This window comes from Canis lupus, chromosome 2 (assembly GCF_003254725.2).
Source record: "Canis lupus dingo isolate Sandy chromosome 2, ASM325472v2, whole genome shotgun sequence".
Classification (NCBI taxonomy): Eukaryota; Metazoa; Chordata; class Mammalia; order Carnivora; family Canidae; genus Canis; species Canis lupus.
Genome location: NC_064244.1, coordinates 74,896,304 through 74,915,999, shown reverse-complemented (window position 1 = coordinate 74,915,999; position 19,696 = coordinate 74,896,304). Strand labels below are relative to the sequence as shown.

The window sequence follows — 19,696 nt, the reverse complement described above, 5'->3', positions numbered from 1 at the left end:
ATTATGACTTTCCTTCACAGACAAGTTTATTTAAGGAAAAAAAGTCCATTTAAAGAGACAGTATTGAGTCAAACATTCAGGTGGCTCGTGGCTCTGGCAAAAATCACAAAGGGGCTACTCCAGTGACTGATGTTTAGGATACTCTCTGGCACAAGGTATAAAGCACACGAGGGAGAGGAAGAGGGAAAACCGGCCTGGAAAGGGGGTCAGATCATGGAGGGTCTAAACACCATGGTAAGGAGGCCTTTATTCTGTCAACCACAGCGAGGTGTAGGCTTGAGAACAGGCAGTGAACTTGTCCGAAGCCGCACTTGGCAGAGCTCGGCTCTGGCCTCTGAGCAAAGGGGAATGGGAAGACTGGGAGCTGGGGCAGCCCTGGGGAGGCCATTGTAAGACTCCAGGTGAACAGGTATAGGGCCCTGGACTAGGGTTAAGGTGGTCAACTGAAAGAGAGGAGGAGCCGGATTCTGGAGCCCCCTCAGGTTGTATCTTAGAGTGCTGTGTGGCTGACCTAGTGAGTACTGATTTCTTTTCCAAAGGTGATTGGCTTTTCAGGCTCCAATCCTGCTCTCCAGTGTGATTTACTGAGAAAATTCAATAGTCTCTGACTGGGTTTTACTGAGTAAAGGTAACATCCAAACAGGCCAGCCCACCCCAGTCTCTCTGACCTCATTAGGGGGAGTTAGAAGTACAGTCAGAGTTGATGGAGAAAATTGAGTCCTGTCTCCTTATTCTGTGCTTCCTCGCGGGAAAAGTCCGCTGCCGGTTTGACCTCTTGCAGTGATTCATTCTATTCCATACAATGAACATCTGATTTTCTAAGACTTTCAGCTTCATTTCACTGAACATAAGCCGTTCAAGGACTTTGTCCTGGAGGGCGAAGCAGGCATGCAGTCTCTCGACTTCTTTTGTGTTCAAGACGCAGCTTTTGGGTTTGGCTTCAGGAGGCTTTGGTTTCTCTGCCTCTTCCTAGACTCCCCCCACCACAAAAAAGGAAATGTTGGTTAATAGTGTTATTTAAATACCCCATTAATCAGTCCTCACAACCAGCCTGCAAGGAGAGCATCTTTGCCACACCTTGTGGGTGAGAGATTTGGGGTCCAGTGAGGAAAGGTCCTCTTCTCAGCTTGGAAGCCCCCAAACTCCTAGGACCTGTCCTTGTCTTTGCTCCATAGGCATAAACGAAATGGCCTGCTCATCTGCATTAGCAGGGGAAATAAAGCATTTAACCCACATATATCGATCTCCGGAGCTTGTGTTTCTCCCAGTGTGCCTCTCTGAGACTGTCATCAGGCCTCATAAAATCACCACCTGCCGAGCTTCCCATGGTCTCACGACATGCCTCTAATCACTATGATCCTCATCTATCCCTACACAGTTAATAAATGTTTTTTTTTTTTCTTTTTGGGCTCAGCTACAAATTCCTCATCTTTAAAACCATTTTAGGGGATCCCTGGGTGGCTCAGTGGTTTAGTGCCTACCTTCAGCCCAGGGCGTGATCCTGGAGACCCAGGATCCCTGCATGGAGCCTGCTTCTCCCTCTGCCTGTGTCTCTGCCTCTCTCTCTCTCTGTCTCTCATGAATAAATAAATAAAATATTAAAAAAAAGACATTTTAAATATTCCAGATATGTCAAAAAAAAAAGTGAATGTTACAGCAAATATCCATGTTCCCTACCAGCTTGAGAAATAAAATATGACAAATGTAACTGAAATCCCCTGTGGGTCCCTCCCATTGAGTTCCCTCCCTCCCTGAACCTCATCTCAACTGCAATCCTGAATTCCAGATTTATCTTTTTCATACATTTCTTGATACCAGCGGTTCTCAATGGCAGGCTATTTTGCCTTCCCCGCAGGACATTTAGCAAATGTCTGGAGACATTGGTTGTCACAAAAGAGGAGTGAAAAGTGCTATTGGCACCTGTGGGTAGAAGCAAAGGATTCTGCTAAACATCCAACAGCGCACAGGACAGGCCCTCACAATGTAGAATTATCCAACTCAAAACATCAATTGTTCAGAGGTTGAGAGACCCAACCTTAAACATATTTTTGCTATACGTAGACATCCATAAAACAAGGCAGGATATTGTTTCACATGTTCTTTTAAATATATATACTTTTTAAATTTTTTATTTATTTATGATAGTCACACACAGAGAGAGAGAGAGGGTAAGAGACATAGGCAGAGGGAGAAGCAGGCTCCATGCAACGGGACCCCGACGTGGGATTTGATCCCAGGTTTCCAGGATTGCACCCTGGGCCAAAGGCAGGCGCCAAACCACTGCGCCACCCAGGGATCCCTCACATGTTCTTTTAACTTGACATAAAAGATGTCATAATCTGGGTACATTTCTACTATCTTTATTATGCTGTCCTGGAGATGTGTCTATGTTCTACAGGAATCTTTAGTTCATTAATTTAAAAAATTTCCACTTTATAAAGTAGTTGTTACTGTTGCCAAACCATGTTGATATCAAACATGAAGTAGGAGAGTCTGGGATGGTCCCTATTTTTTTTAAAACAAGTTTTTTCTCTTTCTTTTCTTTTTATTGAAGTGTAACTAATAGTGTTATATTAGTCTCAAGTATACAATATAGTGATTCTTTGATAGTATATATTTTTCAGTGTTTATCAAGATAAATGTACTCTTAATCCCCTTTATCTATTTCTTTTTGTTTTTTTTTTAAAAGATTTTATTTATTTATTCATGAGAGACACAGAGAGGCAGAGGGACACAGGCAGAGGGAGAAGCAGGTGCTCAGCGGGGAGCCCGATGTGGGACTCGATCCCAGGACCTTGGGATCACGACCTGAGTCGAAGGCAGACACTCAACTACTGGGCCACCCAGGCACCCCCTTTATCTATTTCACCCCTTCCCCACCTACCTCCTCTCTGGGAACCACCAGCTTGTTCTCTGTATTTTAAGAGTTTTTTATTGTAGGTTTTTTGTTTTGTTTCATTTCAGGTTTTTTTTGTTTGTTTGTTTGTTTTTGTTTTGTCTAGAGTTGGTCCCTATTTTACAGCCCAGGCAATTGAAACCTTGTAAAGGAAATCTTTGTCCTCCATCACCCAAGTGGGAGTTGCAGAGAGGGGGCTGAGATCAGAGCTGTGGATTTTTCGGTCTTGCCCCATTATCCTGACATCTTCCCTGTCCCCCAAACCCCCAGTCTAGCTGTACATATCCCATCATCCTTAGCTGAAGCTAAGGCCCCTCTTGCTCACCTGTGGGGGCTCTGAGGGGGTGGGCTTGAGTTCATGCTTGACCAGCCAGTTGCTAAGCAACAGCAGAAGGAATAGGAACCCAAACAAGGCTGGCTTATAGCTGATCAGCCAAGCCACCACTGCTCCTATGGTGCCTGAAGAAGCAAGTATCCCATGGAGATACCCGAAAAGAGTTATTAGTTCCCCCAGCATTATGGCTTGGAGGCACCCAGGCCCCAAGACCCTGACTTGGTGACCCTTCTAGGACAGTTACCCTCCATGACAGGAGCCATGGCTGCCCCCTGCTCTGAGTCATAACTAGCCACCCTTCCCAGCTACCGCATAACAATACTATTAACTACTCCTATGTCTTAAACAGCCACTATGTGACAGACTTTGACAGGCAGTTTGTAAGCAACATCTCATGACGTCCTCACAACAGCCAGGTGATGTAGGTCTTAGTGACACCTCATTTATTCAACAGTACTACTGGGCCTAGCCACTGGGAATAAAATGGTCAGCAGCACAGTGTCCCTACCCTCTTAGCAAGGGAGACTGCAAAGAAAAATTATCCAAGATCTGGAAATAAAGCAAAGAGATTACTTTGAGCTTATTTACGGTCATATTAGAATATTGTCCAGCTGGTCCACCTGTTGGTCATCTGATGCTTTAGGGGAAGGTAACTTTGTTCGACATACTGTTTAATTATTGATTAGGATCTTGACTCTGTAAAGTAGATGTTAAACTTTTTAAACGTTGGATAAGGGGTGCCTGGGTGGCTCAGTCGGTTAAGTGTCTGCCTTCAGGTCAGGTCATGATCCCAGGGTCCTGGGATGGAGCCCCATGTTGTGCTTCTTGCTCGGCGGGGCGCTCCCTGTGCAGCTCCCCCTGATTGGGCACTCACTCTCTCTCTCTCTCTGTCAAATAAATAAAATCTTAAAAAAAAAAAATAAAAGTTGGATAAGTTGCTTCAGCAATTATACTTCTGGAAATATATCCAAAATAATTGAAAGCTGGGTCCTTTTCTTTTTAAAAAGGTTTTATTTATTTCATGAGAGACACAGAGAGACAGAGACATAGGCAGAAGGAGAAGCAGGCTCCACGCGTGGAGCCCGATGTGGGACTCCATCCTGGCACTCCGGGATCACACCCTGATCGGAAGGCAGATGCTCAACCACTGAGCCACCCAGGTGTCCCGAAAGCTGGGTCTGAAAGACCATAATTTTATGGGCATAATTTTATGCCCGTGTTCAGAGCAGCATTATTCACAATAGCCCTAAAATCCAACAACAGATGAATAGTTAAATAAAATGCTATATATATACCTACAATGGAATTATTCAGCCTTAAAAGAAGAAGGAAATTTGGAAAACCCCATGGGTTGTTGCCACGTTCTCCTTTCCCATCCATCATCTGCGGTGGAATCGCTGCCAAGATGCAGATTTTCATGAAAACCTTAATGGCAAAGATATCTTGAGGTTGAACCCTCAAATACAATAGAAAATGTAAAGGCCACGATCCAGGATAAGGAAGGAATTCCTCTTGATGAGCAGAGACCCATCTTCACTTGCAAGGAACTGAAAGTGGACGTTCTTTGTCTGACTACAGTGTCCTTCGTTTTGTGCTGAGACTTCATGGTGGTGCTAAGAAAAGCAGAAGCCTTATGCCACTCCCAAGAAGAATAAGCATAAGAGAAAGAAGGTTCAGCTAGCCACCCTGCAATACTATAAGGTGGATGAGAAGGGCAAAATCAGTCTCACCTTGGCCAGGAGTGCCCTTCAGCTAACATTAAAAAAAAAAAAAGGAAGGAAGGAAATTTCAACACATGCTAAAAAACATGGGTGAATTTTAAGTGATGAAGTGAAAGAAACCAGTCACAAAAACACAAAAGTCATCTGATTCTACTTATGTAAAATACCTAGAGTAGTTTATAGAGACAAAAAGTAGAACGGTTTTTGCCAGGAGTGAGGAGGAAGGGAGAAATGAATTGTGGTTTAATGGGCACAGAATTTTACAAGATGAAGAGAGTTCTGGAGGTTGTACAGGTATGTGAATGTGAATATAACTAACACTAGTGAACTGTACACTTAAAAATGGTTCAGATGATAAATTTTGTGTTATGTGTATTTTACCACAATTTTTAACAATTAAATAAATTTGTTATTTCCAGGGGGAAAATGGGTAAGTTACAAATGTTATTTGTTTCTTTTCCCCCAAATAGAAGCCATTGAGTTGTATCTGATAGAAAAGAAAACCTCAAAGTCTATAGCTTTATGGCTTTGGAAGACTTCAAAACCATTTTTTTTTTCTTATTTAACTTTGCAATTTTATTCCAGCGTTCTGTTTTCTTTCTTTCTTTTTTTTTTTTTAAGATTTTATTTATTTATTTGACAGAAGGAGATCATAAGTACGGGGAGCAGCAAACAGAGGGAGAGCAAGAAGCAAGCCCCCCGTGGAGCAGGGAGCTGGAAGCGGGGCTTGATCCCAGGATCATGACCTGAGCCCAAGGCAGATGCTTAACAGACTGACTCACCCAGGTACCCCCAGCATTCTGACTAGTGACTATATATCAGTTTTTCATGTTTTCCTTTGAACCAGTGTTGTCATCTTGCTGATTCTCTCAATAATGAGTTAAATAAATCTTTGATATATGCTCACTATTTTGTATGGGAGTTCTTCATGTTCAAGCTTTAACTTTAATGGCTATGATATTCTAATATATTCAGTTAGTGGCTATTTATTGGGCCTTCAGGTTAATTCTTCTTTATTGCTATTTATACAATCTGATGCAGTTTTTTTTTTCTTTTTAAGATTTTACTTATTTATTCCTGAGAGACAGAGAGAGAGAGGCAGGGACACAGGTAGAGGGAGAAGCAGGCTCCCTGCAGGGAGTCCAATGCAGGACTCAATCCCAGGACCCCGGGGTCATACCCTGGGCGGAAGGCAGGCGCTAAACCGCTGAGCCACCCAGGCATCTCTGAGGCAAACAGTATTAAAGTTAAATCTTTGTACATATAGTTAAATATTTTCCTAGAATGTCTTCTGGAAAGTGGACTTGCTGGATTAAAGGATATGCATATTTTAAAAATCTAATTTTAAGTTTTATGAAATTATTAAATGTGCAAACAAGTCAGACAGAACTACAGGGTTTAAAACTATCTTTGATCTATCTCACCTCTTTCCATCCTCAAGTTATATGACAACTCATTCCAACTTTTTAGCTGTATCTTCTAGCATTTATCTCGATAAATCTAAACTGTATGCTTATACTGTTATTTCTTGATTTTTCAGTGTTGACATTATATATTATCTTTTTTTTTAAGATTTTATTTATTTATTCATGAGAGACAGAGAGAGGGGCAGATAAATACGTGTATATATATATTCCTTATATATTATCTTTTTATGATGGAAGATGAGGATTTAGCTCCCATGTAGAAACTCCCCCATTCCCATTTCATCGCTGCTTCTGTAAACCCCTCTCATCCCTCTCCTCCATACATTTTCTCTTTCCTCCATTCTCTCAATATAATTCTATCCCATTGGTTAAAACAATATTCATTGCTTAAATTATTTTTTAAAGACTATTTATCCATTCATGAGAGACACAGAGACAGAGGCAGAGGGAGAAATGGGCTCCATGTAGGGAGCCCGACGAGGTAGGACTCGATCCCAGGTGTCCAGAATCACACCCTGGGCTGAAGGCGGCACTAAACCGCTGAGCCACCCGGGCTGCCCCTATTGCTTATATTATTATGGCCATGTCAGTGCAGTTCATAGCTGAGCCATATGTTGTACTATGATTGCACTTTTCTTCTTGCACAGCTTCTAAATTTCCTGGACTTGTCTCCTTTTTCCTGTTTGCTTAGTTAAAAAAAGAAAAAGTTCAACTTCATTGAAGTACGATTGACAAAAAGTAAAATATGAAAATATTTTACATGTATAGTACAATGAGTTTTGACTAAGGTGTACAGCACCCAATCAAGATAAAAAACATTTCCACCAACCCCAGCAAATTCCCTCCTGCTTTTTACAGTTTCAAGGGGTGCCTGGGTGGCTCAATCAGGAGAGCATGCGACTCTTGATCTTGGGGTCATGAGTTCCACCCCACGTTGAGTGTAGAGATTACTAAAAAAAAAGCAAAAAACAAAACAACAGCAACAACAAAAAAAACTTAAAAAAAAAAAAGAAAAAAAATTATAGTTTGAAGAGACGTGTAAAACGATTATAGTTATGTGTAATGAGTAGAAACAAGCTTGAAGAACACAAGCTGTTCCAGTATTGGGTCACTAAAGGAGTCCTGGAGGAATAAAATAAATAAATAAATAAATAAATAAATAAATAAATAAATAAATAAACAAACCACCACCGCCACCTGCAGCATTAGAGTGAACTAACCTGGAGTAGAAAGGGGTGTTATGTATGGAAGACCCAGGGAGTGGGAGGAGGTGTGAGTGAGGGAGAACTAATGGGAAGGGGGTCCAGACACAAGGGAGAGCATGAACACCGCCCTGAATGAAACAGCAATCCAAACTTGGGCTTTTTGGGCTCAAACCTGGATTTCCTAATTTCTGTCCATTTTATTGCCACGAAACACATTTGCTGTCCAAGATTTCCCCAGTTCAAGCAGGACAGTTCTGCAACAAGATGATTTACCAGTTAATGGTTCAATGTTTTCCCCTCACTAGACTGTAAGCTCTTTGAAGGCAAAAAAAAAAAAAAACCCAAACAAAACAAAACAAAACAAAAAACCAACCAACCAAACAAAAAACTTCATAATTAAACCCTCGTCACGTCGTAAGCATTAATACATTTTGGTGGAACTGACGCATGAGTACACGAATGAATGAATGCGCGCATGCATGAATGAATGAAACCGTATTTACGGGGTTGCAGGCGCGCCTCTAGAGGGGATGGTCGCCCTCGGAGGTGCAGTCTGGCCCAGAAGGCCTAGGGCCGGGAAGGTGCCGAGGCCGACTCCAAAGGCCAAGGCGACGCTCTAGGGGAGTGCGGTGCTCCGTGCGGCGCTGCCGCTCTAGCCGCGAGGACGCCGCTCTATGGCAGCGGGGGAAGGCGGGGCGGTGGGCGTTCCGGGCCTTTTTGTCCGGACGCGGCGGGAGCGCGCTCAGCGCGTGCTTACGCGGCCGCGGTTGGCAGCGAGCTGCCTTCGTGAAGCGAGGTGCGGCGGGGCGGCTCCGGACTCACGGACCGACAGACCGAGCGGCCCCTTCGGCCGTCGGCGGCCAGGCGGCCAGAGATGTTGTCTGGGAAGAAGGCCGCGGCGGCGGCGGCGGCGGCGGCAGCGGCGGCGGCCGCCGGGACGGAGGCCGGCCCCGGGGCCGCGGGCGGCGCGGAGAACGGCTCCGAGGTGGCCGCGCCGCCCGCAGGCCTGTCGGGCCCCGCCGAGGCCGGGCCGGGGGTGGCCGGCGAGCGCACCCCGCGCAAGAAGGAGCCTCCGCGGGCGTCGCCCCCCGGGGGCCTGGCCGAGCCGCCGGGGTCCGCGGGGCCTCAAGCCGGGCCTACCGTCGTGCCTGGATCAGCGACCCCCATGGAAACGGGAATCGCCGAGACTCCGGAGGGGCGACGCACCAGCCGGCGCAAGCGAGCGAAGGTGAGGCGCGACCCCCCCCCCACACACACACACGGGCGCCCGCCCCCGCCGCACCGCGCGGGCCGTCCAGGCGGTCAGCCCCCGGCCGCCCCCACCTCGGCGGCCCGGCGTGAGGTGAGGGAGGGGAAGGGCTCCGCCGCGTTGAATGCCGTCTTTGTGCGCGGACCCGGCCGTCCGGAGGGGCGGCTGAGCCCTTAACGTCTGTACCCCTTTTCTTCTCTGGCCTGGGAAACATGGCTCCCTGACGTGGGGTCGGGCTGGCGTCGTTGGAGACGGGCACGGCCGGAGGCCCCGGGCGGTGTTGCGGGCGTCCGAGCTGCACGCGCGTGGGGCTGACGGAAAGGAACGTTTGTTGTTGTTGTTATTGTCGTTGCTTTAAGGGCCCGCTCTTTGCTAGTTTTCCTCTTTTTTTTTTTTTTCCCCCTCCCCTATTATTCTCTCTCAACGATCTTTTTTGACGTAGGTTTTTCACAGATGAGGAAACTGGCGAAAAGGGGCTTAATATCAATTAGTCAAAGCGCAGGTACGCGGGAAGGGGAAAAAGAAAAAAGAAAAAAGAAAAAAAAAAAAGACTCGTCACGGAGCAGTATCTACCGACGGCGGCTGCCTCGCGTCTCTGGGTGCCCAGATGCCGTGCCCAGGGCGTCACTGACCGGTTGTTGTTTTTTTTTTTTTTTTTTTTTTTTTTGCCGAACACGCGATGGGCAGGTGTCGTTGACCCTGTTTTAGGACATCAGTCAGCTGAGGCGCGCGGTTGAAGCAGCTTGCCCAAAGTCCCACAACTTAAGTCCAGTGGTGCAACTGGAATCTAACGCTTCTGTTGTGATGAGGTGTCCTCCGCCTCAGACAAAGGACCACATGGGACACCAACCGTGCAGGGCACTAAGGCAGTACTCGGGCACAGACTTTGTAGATTTGGGGTTTTTGTTTTGTTTTGTTTTGTTTTGTTTTGCTTTTCTGGAGATTTAAGGCTTTTAAAATATTTAAAATCGTGCGATTCGTGTAATTTATGCATATAATAAGTCTCCTGTCTGTATATGGTTTTTTAAATGGATACGCCAAGTCGGGGTGTATGGAGAACTTCTTGAGATGAGCATCACCCAGACTGAACCCTCAGATTCAACTGCCCACTGGAGAGATCGCTCTCTAAGAATAAAAACCCCGCGCTAAAAGGAGGAAGGGCTTTTGGGGGCTTTAACCAGAGCCTAGGTTAGAAAAGACGCAGGTTGGAGACTCCCAACTCTCCGAAATGAAACAGAGGGCACAAGCCCTCTGCCCGGGTTTTTGTTTTACTGTTTTATTTTTATTTTTATTTTTTTTTAATTTTTATTTATTTATGATAGTCACAGAGAGAGAGAGAGAGAGAGAGGCAGAGACATAGGCAGAAGGAGAAGCAGGCTCCATGCACCGGGAGCCCGACGTGGGATTCGATCCCGGGTCTCCAGGATCGCGCCCTGGGCCAAAGGCAGGCGCCAAACCGCTGCGCCACCCAGGGATCCCTGTTTTACTGTTTTAATACAATAAAGAATGGCCAGAAACCATGCGATGTTTCTTAAAAACAGGTTTGTTGGGATAAATCATGTGATAAAATTTACGATTTTTAAGTTTTGCAGTTGAATGGTTTTTAGCATGTATTTACAAGTTTTGCCACCACCACCACAGTCAGTTCTAATTTGGGGACATTTTCACCACTCCCAAAAGACACCTGTACCATTGGCAGTCATTCCCCTTCTCCCGTAGCCCCACCCTTGGCAACCACTAGTTTACTTTCTGTCTGTATGAATTTGCTTTTTCTGGACGTTTTATATAAATGGAATCAGAATAGGTGGCCTTTGTGTCTTGCTTTAGTATGTTTTCAAGGTTCATCTATGTTGTATTTCCATTTGGTACTTGACAACTCTGTGGCATAATAATGTCTCATTGTATGGATATACCACATTTTGTTGATCCATTTTTTTTTTTTAATTTATTCATGAGAGACAGAGAGGCAGAGACACAGGCAAAGGGAGAAGCAGGCTCCCTGTGGGAAGCTTGATGCGGGACTCAATCCCAGGACTCTGAGCCAAAGGCAGATGCTCAACCATTGAGCCACCCAGGCGTCCCTATCCATTCATCATTTGGTGGACATTTGGGTTTCCTCTTATTGGGTGTTAATAATGCTATGAATATTTGTGTATTGTTTTTGTGTGAACATAGGTTTTCAGTTCTCTTGGGTATATACTAGAAGTAGAAATCACTAGGTCATATGGTATCTCAGTGGTTTTTTTGTGTCTTTTTTTTTTTTTTTTTTACTTCTTTAAATTCAGTTAATATATAGTGTATCATTGGTTGTAGATGTAGAGTTCAGTAATGCATCAGTTGCATATTAACACCCAAAGCTCATTACATCATGTGTCCCCTTTAATGCCCATCACCTGATTACCCCATTCCCTGCCCTTTTTTTAGGTTTCATTTGAGAGACCATGAGCGGGTGCGGGGGTGCAGAGGGAGAGGGATAAGCAGACTCCCTGCTGAGCAGGGAGCCTGACACAAGGTAGAAACACATCTCAGGAGCCTGGGATCAAGACCTGAGCCTCAGGCAGATGCTTAACTGACTGAGCCACTCAGGAGCCTTAGTGTTTTAAATTTTGCGGAATTGCCAAACGCTTTCCCACGTTAGCTACGACATTTTACATTTACATTGGCAGTATATAAGGTTTCCAATTTCTCCATATTCTTGTCTTGATGCTTTTTATTATAGTCATCCTAGTGGATGTGAAATGGTGTCTCATTATGGTTTTGATATGTTTTTCTAATGACTGATGATATGGAACATCTTATGCTTATTGGTTATTTGTTGTATATCTTCTTTGATAAAATGTTCAAGTCCTTGGCTCATTTTTAAATTGGGTTGTCTTTTTATTGTTGAATAGTTAGATTTCCTTATATATAGTGACAAAACAAAATAAAACAAAAGGTTTTTTTTTATTTATTCATGAGAGACACACAAAGACAGAGACACAGGCAGAGGGAGAAGCAGGCTCCATGCAGGGAGCCCTATGTGGGACTCGATCCTGCGTCTCCAGGATCACACCCTGGGCTGCAGGTGGTGCTAAACTGCTGCGGCAGCGGGCTGCCCAACAAAAGTTTTTTTATTTTAATGTCTGATTTATCTATTTTTCTTTTGTTCCTTTTGCTTCTGATGTTGTATCCAAGAAACCATTGCTTAATCCAATATCATGAAGATTTACTTCTGTGTTTTCTCCTAAGAGTTTTATAGTTTTAGCTCTTGCGTTTGGATCTGTGATCATTTTGGAGTTAATTTTTGTATATGGTATGAAGTAGGAGTTCAACTTCATTCTTTTTCATGTGGATATCCACTTGTCAGCACAATTTATTAAAGACTATTCTTTCTCCCTTTGAATGGTTGGTGCCCTTGTTGGTTGGCCAGAAACATAAAGATTTATTTCTGGATCGTCAATTCTGTCCCATTGGTCTATACTTTTGTTCCAAAGCCAGTACCACACTGTCCTGATTACTGTCACTTTGTGTAATAAGTTTTGAAATCAGGAAGTTTGAATTCTTCAATTTTGCTCTTCTTTTTCTAGATTGTTTTGGATATTCTGTGACCCTTCTATTTCCATATGAATTTTAGAATCAGTTTATCAGTTTCTACAAAAAAAGGTAATCCCAATCTGATTGGGATTGCCTTGAATCTGTAGATCAATTTGGGACATACCGTAAGATTTGTCTTTGCAATTATCCTATACAGATTTAATTCCTGTTATACTGTTTTTCCATGGTGATTAGGTCTGAAACTCCAAAAAAGAAAAGTAGATTACCTGTTTCTTTGGGGAAGCAACTAGAAAGTAAAGAACTGGGGAAATTAACCTGTCCCTGGCTAGTCTTAGGAGCCAGGGGGAAACAAACCTCAAGGGATAGAGTAGCCATTAAAGGAAGAAAAAGCAAGCTGAGACTAGTATAGAGTGGCCTTGCTTCAAGAGTACTGAGGTATATGCAGAGGGGTATATCTGTATCTATAGATACAGATTCTATAGGGGACTTGGATACAGGTGTTATATATAATTATATAACTAAAACAAGGTTCAGGATATTGGAAAGGGTCCATACAATTGGGAGGTCCCTAAAGCTTAAGCTTCAGAAGAAAATCACCTCTGTGTATGCTAACATAATAGCAAAATATTTAAAGTTTGGAATTTTTTTTTTAAAGATCCTATTTATTTATTCATGGGAGACACAGAGAGAGAGAGGGGCAGAGACACAGGCAGAGGGAGAAGCAGGCCCCATGCAAGGAGCCCGACATGGGATTCGATCCCGAGATTCCAGGATCATGCCCCGGGCTGAAGGCAGGCACCAAACCACTGAGCCACTCAGGGATCCCCAAGTTTGGAATTAAGTTGGATTGGGACTTTAGGAACACACCAAACAGCTTCAGGAATGGTGGCCTTCAACTGGGCCTTGAAAAAGCACAGAATTTAGAAAAATATTCTGGAAGAGGAGTTAATTTTTCTCCCTATGATTCCTTTTCCTCAGGAAAATAAAACCTGTCTTGTAAGATTTTTAGGTTTAGGTACAATGTAAACAAAACACTTATTGCAGTGTCTGGCTTAGAATAAAGTGCCCAGTAATTAAGTAGGACCAGTGGAGGGAAGAAATGAAACATGCTTGACAGATTATGCAGGGTGTTTTGAGAAGCTGTAGGGAGTCCGGAGTGGACAATTGAACATTGGGAACAATTGGCAGATGACAGATGAGTTTAATTGGAAATAACGTTTTTTCTAGGAGCAAGATAAATTGCAAGGATCAGTAGTGTTTGGGTTGTAGAGTCCTGTCCGGATTATAGAGAGCCAAACACTAGATCTGTGCTATTCAGTATGGTAGTCACTAAGCCCATGTTACTAGTATGACTGAGGAAACTGAGTTTTTACATTTAAAAAAAAAATTAAGACTTTTATTTACTTACTCATGAGAGACAGAGAGTGGCAGAGATATAGGCAGAGGGAGAAGTAGGCTCCCTGCCCAGAGCCTGATGTGGGACTCTATCGCAGGACTCCCTGGGATCATCACCTGAGCCAAAGGCAGACGCTCAATCATTGAGCCACCCAGGTGCCCCTACTTTTAAATTTAAATAGCCCGGGTGACTACTGCTGCCATATTGGTAGCACAAATGCAAAACATTGCCATTATTACAGAAAATGGCATCAGACAGTACTGCACGAGACTATTAAGTACAGACCTTAAGTGCTAGGAAGGAAAGATATATTTGGAAGGTTAGAGTAGTTAGGAAATTTGCAGAGGAGGTGAGCCTTGAATTTTAGGTATTGGAATAATAGAAAAAAATGGTGGGAATCGTTTTTAGGGAGTTTAGGGATCCCTAGAACATTGAGGACTTTTTGACTAGTGTGTTGGAAAACGGCTAAAGGTAAGTCTGACTCATTAGAGCCAGAAAGTTTATATGCTGGTTTGAAAAATTTGGTATTCTCCTGTAAACTATCTGAAAACATCACATATTTGGAAAATCAGTCTGGCAGTTGTGCCCTAGGTGAATTAAAAGGAAGAAAGCTTAAAACAAAAGACTGGAGCTTTAAGGTGATTGGAAAGTGATTCAATCATTGTAGCAAGGGTGAGGAAGAGAAGGGAGAGACTAGAGGTGTAAATTTCAGAGTCATCTGTGTAAAGGTAAGAATAATTACCCTACTGATTTATAGCTGCCTATTGGACATTTTTGGTTGTAGTAGTTGTAGAACCTTCAAAGTCTTTGAGGATTTTACTTAGAGGTGAGAGGTTCTCACTACTTTGTGTTCAGAGTATCCATTCCTTTTCTCAGAGGAATAGTTTTTTATTCTTTTATTTTTTAGAGTTTTTGTATACTTTCAGATGGTTTAACTTTTTATTTAGCAGAGAAACTATTTTTTTTAATTTTTTTTTTAATTTTTATTTATTTATTTATGATAGTCACAGAGGGAGAGAGAGAGAGAGAGGCAGAGACACAGGCAGAGGGAGAAGCAGGCTCCATGCACTGGGAGCCTGATGTGGGATTCGATCCCGGGTCTCCAGGATCACGCCCTGGGCCAAAGGCAGGCGCCAAACCGCTGCGCCACCCAGGGATCCCTACAAAATAAAACTATGCAAAAATCTCAAAATAAAGTAGTATTGGCTGTTTTTGTTTTTCAAGATTTTTATTTATTTATTTGTTATGAGAGACACAGAGAGAGAGGCAGAGACACAGGCAGAGGGAGAAGCAGGCTCCATGCAGGGAGCCTGATGTGGGACTCGATCCCTGGTCTCCAGGATCAGGCCCTGGGCTGAAGGCGGTGCTAAACCGCTGAGCCACCGAGGCTTGCCCGTATTTGCCTGTTTTATATTAAATTTAAACTTAAAATCTTTATTTTAAAGATTTTATTTATTTATTTGAGAGAGCGAGCGCGCACAGGTAGGGGCAGGGGCAGAGGGAGAGGGAAAACAGGCTCCCCACTGAGCAGGCAGCCTGATGCCTGGGATGCCTGTGGGCTGATCCCAGGACAGCAGGATCACGATCTGAGCCAAAGGCAGACCATCAACTGACTGAGCCACCCAGGCACCCCATAACCTTTATTTTAGTTGTCAGTCTTTGAGAAAATGAGGCTTTTTTTAATAGAACCACATTTGAGAATGGAGATTAAGCTTAATAGTTACAGTCTTATTTCAGTCTCAGAATCCAATTTTATTTGTTTTATGAAGTATTGTGAAGACCCAATGCTTGATTAGATCCAGCTATTGATAAGTAGTGCAGATGGTTGTTTTTTTAGCTTGTCTTGTCATCTCAGGACACTCTTGGTTGAACAGATTGCAGAAGAAATTGCATTCTTAGGTCTAACCCATATTTAGTATCCAAGCAGTACAAGTTCATGTGTTGTTGGTCTCCAAAGGATTATTGTTTGGTTTAACACATATAAATGTATATTTAAATGAAATTCTGAAGAATCTTAGGATTCTGTGAAACACATTTTTTTTTCTGGTTATCAATGTTTTTTAACTATTTAGATATTTTTGCTCCTACTTCTAGGTATCTTTCTAATCTCTTTTTTCCCTTGAAAACCAAGAACTCTATTCCTTCTTAGTAGCTACTACATCAAAAGACTGGCTTAAACGATGTTTAAAAGATTGGTTTTGCTTCAAAAGTTCTCAGTAATTTTAATGTGCATTGTGATTGTCCTAGAAGGAGCCTGCAAAAAATGTAGTGTTTCCGAGACTTGATCATGGATTCCTTTTGCCTTCAAAGGGTATTGGTCTTGTGGAACATCCTTTGGAAAGATCCAAAAGGATCTTACATTATTGTTTCAGAATTTGCACATGACCCAGTTCCATGGTAGGCACTTAAGTGATTATTGATTTAAATGGATGAGATTGATGAACAGGATTAAAGGGCTGAATCTTTGGGTAGGGAGGGGTCAAGCACTGTTGAGAGCCAAAAGAAGAAAGGAAACTGCATACTCTAAACATTTATTATATTTTCTGGCCCCTGTATCCAGCTCTTTGAAACTTTTCCCTCCTTGCTGCTTTTTTGCGCATTGTCCTGAGGTCTGTTCCTACAGTTTATCTCAGTCAAATAGGGCAAAGTTTAGTATCTAGATTTCTGGAAGTTTTATTGTAAAGTCCTTCTATGAGATGATTTACCTAATAAGGACCATTAGTTTGCAGCTAGAATTTCAGTTTTTAAGGGCAGGGAGACTCTCATTCATAATTGTTTTCTTCATTGTGACCATGTAATCAGTGTTCCGTATTTGATAGATGTATAGTATCATTCATTTCTTAAATAAGAATTTGAGAGCGTGGGTCAGAACTGTTTAATTTATCTTTAATTTTTGTTTCCATTTTCTGACAATCTTTTTTACCTGTGTTCATGTCATTTAAAAACAATAAAGGCCAAATATAAAAGCAGCCAGCCAAATGGAGCTATTTCCAAGGCATTTCAAAAATTAAGGTAGATTACATTTGCTGTAATCCACAGGACTATTAATTCCAGAAACCTAACAAATTAGGTGTGTTACATATGGAAACCATGTTGTCCTTGCTCTGTCTCCATATCTAACAAATTTTTATTTCATTCATTTTATCTTTTCATTGACTCTGAAGTAGAGAGCTGTTGTTGCTATGGCTTCCTGGAATTTTTTTTTAGGGTGGGAACCACAGTGATAGTTTGCTAGTGTTCTAAGGTTGGTGACTATTTGTAATACTGTATTACACATTTTGGCAAACAGGTCCACATTAATCTTCCCTATAAGTTGCTTTACACCCAGTAGGACATTCACCAAGATTGCTTCCTCTATAATCTTATTACCTGATTCTCTCCTTTATAACCTTTATTACCTTATTCTCTCCTTATAATTCCTTTATGTGAATTAATTAGTAAGTAAGGCCTGTAGTCTCCATTTCTGTTTCATGTAATTTGTTGTATTAAGGATTCTTTTCTTTCATCATTCAACTGTCTTAGGTTATTGGTTATTTTTTAAGCAAATGTACTTTCTCATAGTTTCAGTGTGAATGCTGCCATTTGCAGTTTTTATTACCTGCCATTGCTCCCCATTTGGTTTCTGGGATTTTGTTGTTTTTTCGATGGAATAGTAGAAGTACAGGCTTGGTATTAGACAGACTTGTTTTTCTAGTCGACTATATTTTTATCTCAGGGTTATTTTATTTTATTTTCTAAGGATTTTATTTATTTATTCATGAGAGAGACAGAGAGGCAGGCAGAGACACAGGCAGAGGGAGAAGCAAGCTCCATGCAGGGAGCCCGATGTGGGACCCGTTCCCGGGTCTCCAGGATCACACCCCAGGCCAAAGGCGGCACCAAACTGCTGAGCCGCCCGAGTGCCCCTCTCATGGCTATTTTAGTCTTTGTTGAAACTTTCAGTGTGTAAACATGATGTATACATACATATGAATACATATGCATATACAAACCTACATATATACACATGTGCATATTTTAAAAGAGTTCTTAGGAGTTGTAGAGAGCCTCAGATTCGTTGATCTAGATGTCGGTATTGTGATGTAAAATTGATAGATTGGGCTAAAGCTGAACTGATTCCAGACTGTTACATGAGGGATTTTAGGGTTTTTTTGTTCTGTTTTTTAAGTTTGTTTAAGTAATCTCTGTATCCAACATGGGCCACACTTGAACTCATTATCCTGAGATCAGGAGTCATATGCTCTTTGAGCCAGCCAGATGCCCCAAGATTTGGTCTTTAATAGCTGCCTTTTATGAATGAGCTTGTTCCTTGTTATTTGCTTATATCCCTTACAATTTGAAGCTTAAAGGTAGTTCACATTCACTGATGGTTCCAAATTGAGTCCCTGGTTTTAGATGTTCACTGTATTTAGCTTTCCCTGGTATAATCTCCATATAGGTAGAGTACAGAGAGATGGATGAAAGCTTGGCCAACCTCTCAGAAGATGAGTATTACTCAGAAGAAGAGAGAAATGCTAAAGCAGAGAAAGAAAAGAAGCTTCCCCCACCACCCCCTCAAGCCCCACCTGAGGAAGAAAATGAAAGCGAGCCTGAAGAACCATCTGGTGAGTTATAGTAATCAACCAATTTTACTTTATCTTGGAAATAATAAATGGATTAATTCCTATTCCACAGTGTTATTTATGTCTTCATCTTTGGTTTATACTCTGATATTGGTCGTATGTCTGTAGTGTATATATATATGTATACATATACACACGCATACATGCATCCATATTACGGTGGTACTGATATTTTGTGTGTGTCTGTACGGATATAGAAGGAAAGTAAAAGATGGTAATGGAAGGATAGTAGCCTTCTAAGGCACTTGGAAAGTTAGAGAAATAATTAAAACATACAGAAAGCCAAATCTAAAAACCAAACCCCTCAGATTTATCTCTGATTCAGAATTTGTAGATAGAATGGTTCAGAAATTATTCTGGTTAAATTATGCATTTACCACATAGATAATTTCTGATAAAACCTTCAGAGTGAGATCAGTTTTGAGAACAATTTCGTAGTGAACAAATGGAAGATTACGAGGTCAAAAAGAAAAGGTTTAATGCCTGTTATTGTTTAATATTGAGTCCTCCAATCAAAGGAATGGTAGGAGAAAGGGCTATGAAGAAATTCTAAACTTACACAGTCTTCCTATGGCAGTGGAAAGATTGGAGACTATATAGTCTTGATTTCAGAGCTTCAGACATCTTTGAAGAATTCTCACTAATATTCCCTCAGACTAAGTCCTGTTGAGAGACCCAGCCTAGGAGTACCCTTCTCCTTTGAAGAAACCAAACAAAAGTAGAATGTTAATTAATTTTGCATATCATCTGTTCTTGATGGTATTTCATGAACTCTTCTCAACTTTGAATTTCTACTAAGTTCTTCTCTTTAAAATACTTTTTATATTTCTGATAGCTCCAGGTCCACTTACCTCTGTATTCTTTTAGTCCTGCATCTTTTAAAAACAAAATTTTTTGTTTCAGATCCCATCTTTTAATATCTTGCATGACTTTCATAGGTACCCAGATACTGACATATTTGAGAGGTTTATCTTTTGTTTCAGTCTTTTGGGTGGTGGTGTTGGGAGGAGGGTTGGGGGGAGTTCTCCCCTGTGATGTTATATAAATCACTAGATGTTTGTTTTTTATTTATTTATTTATTTTTTTTTAATTTATTTATTTTTTTTAAAGATTTTATTTATTTATTCATGATAGTCACACAGAGAGAGAGAGAGGCAGAGACATATGCAGAGGGAGAAGCAGGCTCCATGCAGGGAGCCCGATGTGGGATTCGATCCTGGGTCTCCAGGATCGCGCCCTGGGCCAAAGGCAGGCGCCAAACCGCTGCGCCACCAAGGGATCCCAGATGTTTGTTTTTTAAAGATTATTACTG

The 19,696-nt window shown here is 42.2% G+C and overlaps 2 protein-coding genes and 1 long non-coding RNA gene across 5 annotated transcripts in view; 2 read left to right on the top strand and 1 right to left on the bottom strand.

The window, feature by feature from the left end:
• Positions 1-598: 598 nt before the first annotated feature.
• Positions 599-3,509, bottom strand: TEX46 (testis expressed 46). Its single transcript, XM_025448014.3, has 2 exons — positions 3,222-3,509; positions 599-969 (listed from the first exon to the last, which is right to left on the bottom strand). The coding sequence occupies exons 1-2, from the start codon at positions 3,411-3,413 to the stop codon at positions 673-675; spliced, it is 489 nt and encodes a 162-aa protein (XP_025303799.1). The 5' UTR covers positions 3,414-3,509; the 3' UTR covers positions 599-672.
• On the top strand, positions 3,256-5,857 carry LOC125754380 (uncharacterized). The gene is made up of 2 exons (XR_007408380.1): positions 3,256-5,245; positions 5,595-5,857. It is a non-coding gene; the product is annotated as an uncharacterized LOC125754380 (long non-coding RNA).
• Positions 5,858-8,326: 2,469 nt separating this feature from the next.
• KDM1A (lysine demethylase 1A) overlaps positions 8,327-19,696 on the top strand; it is a 62,015-nt gene continuing 50,645 nt past the window's right edge. For 2 of the 3 annotated variants that reach the window (XM_025447925.3, XM_025447923.3), the window contains exons 1-2: positions 8,329-8,811; positions 18,201-18,366. In XM_025447925.3, coding sequence (XP_025303710.3) covers positions 8,458-8,811; positions 18,201-18,366 — 520 coding nt within the window. In that variant the 5' untranslated portion in view covers positions 8,329-8,457. Of the gene's footprint in view, positions 8,812-18,200; positions 18,367-19,696 lie in introns of all 3 variants that reach the window. The other variant, XM_049105932.1, reaches the window with a different exon arrangement.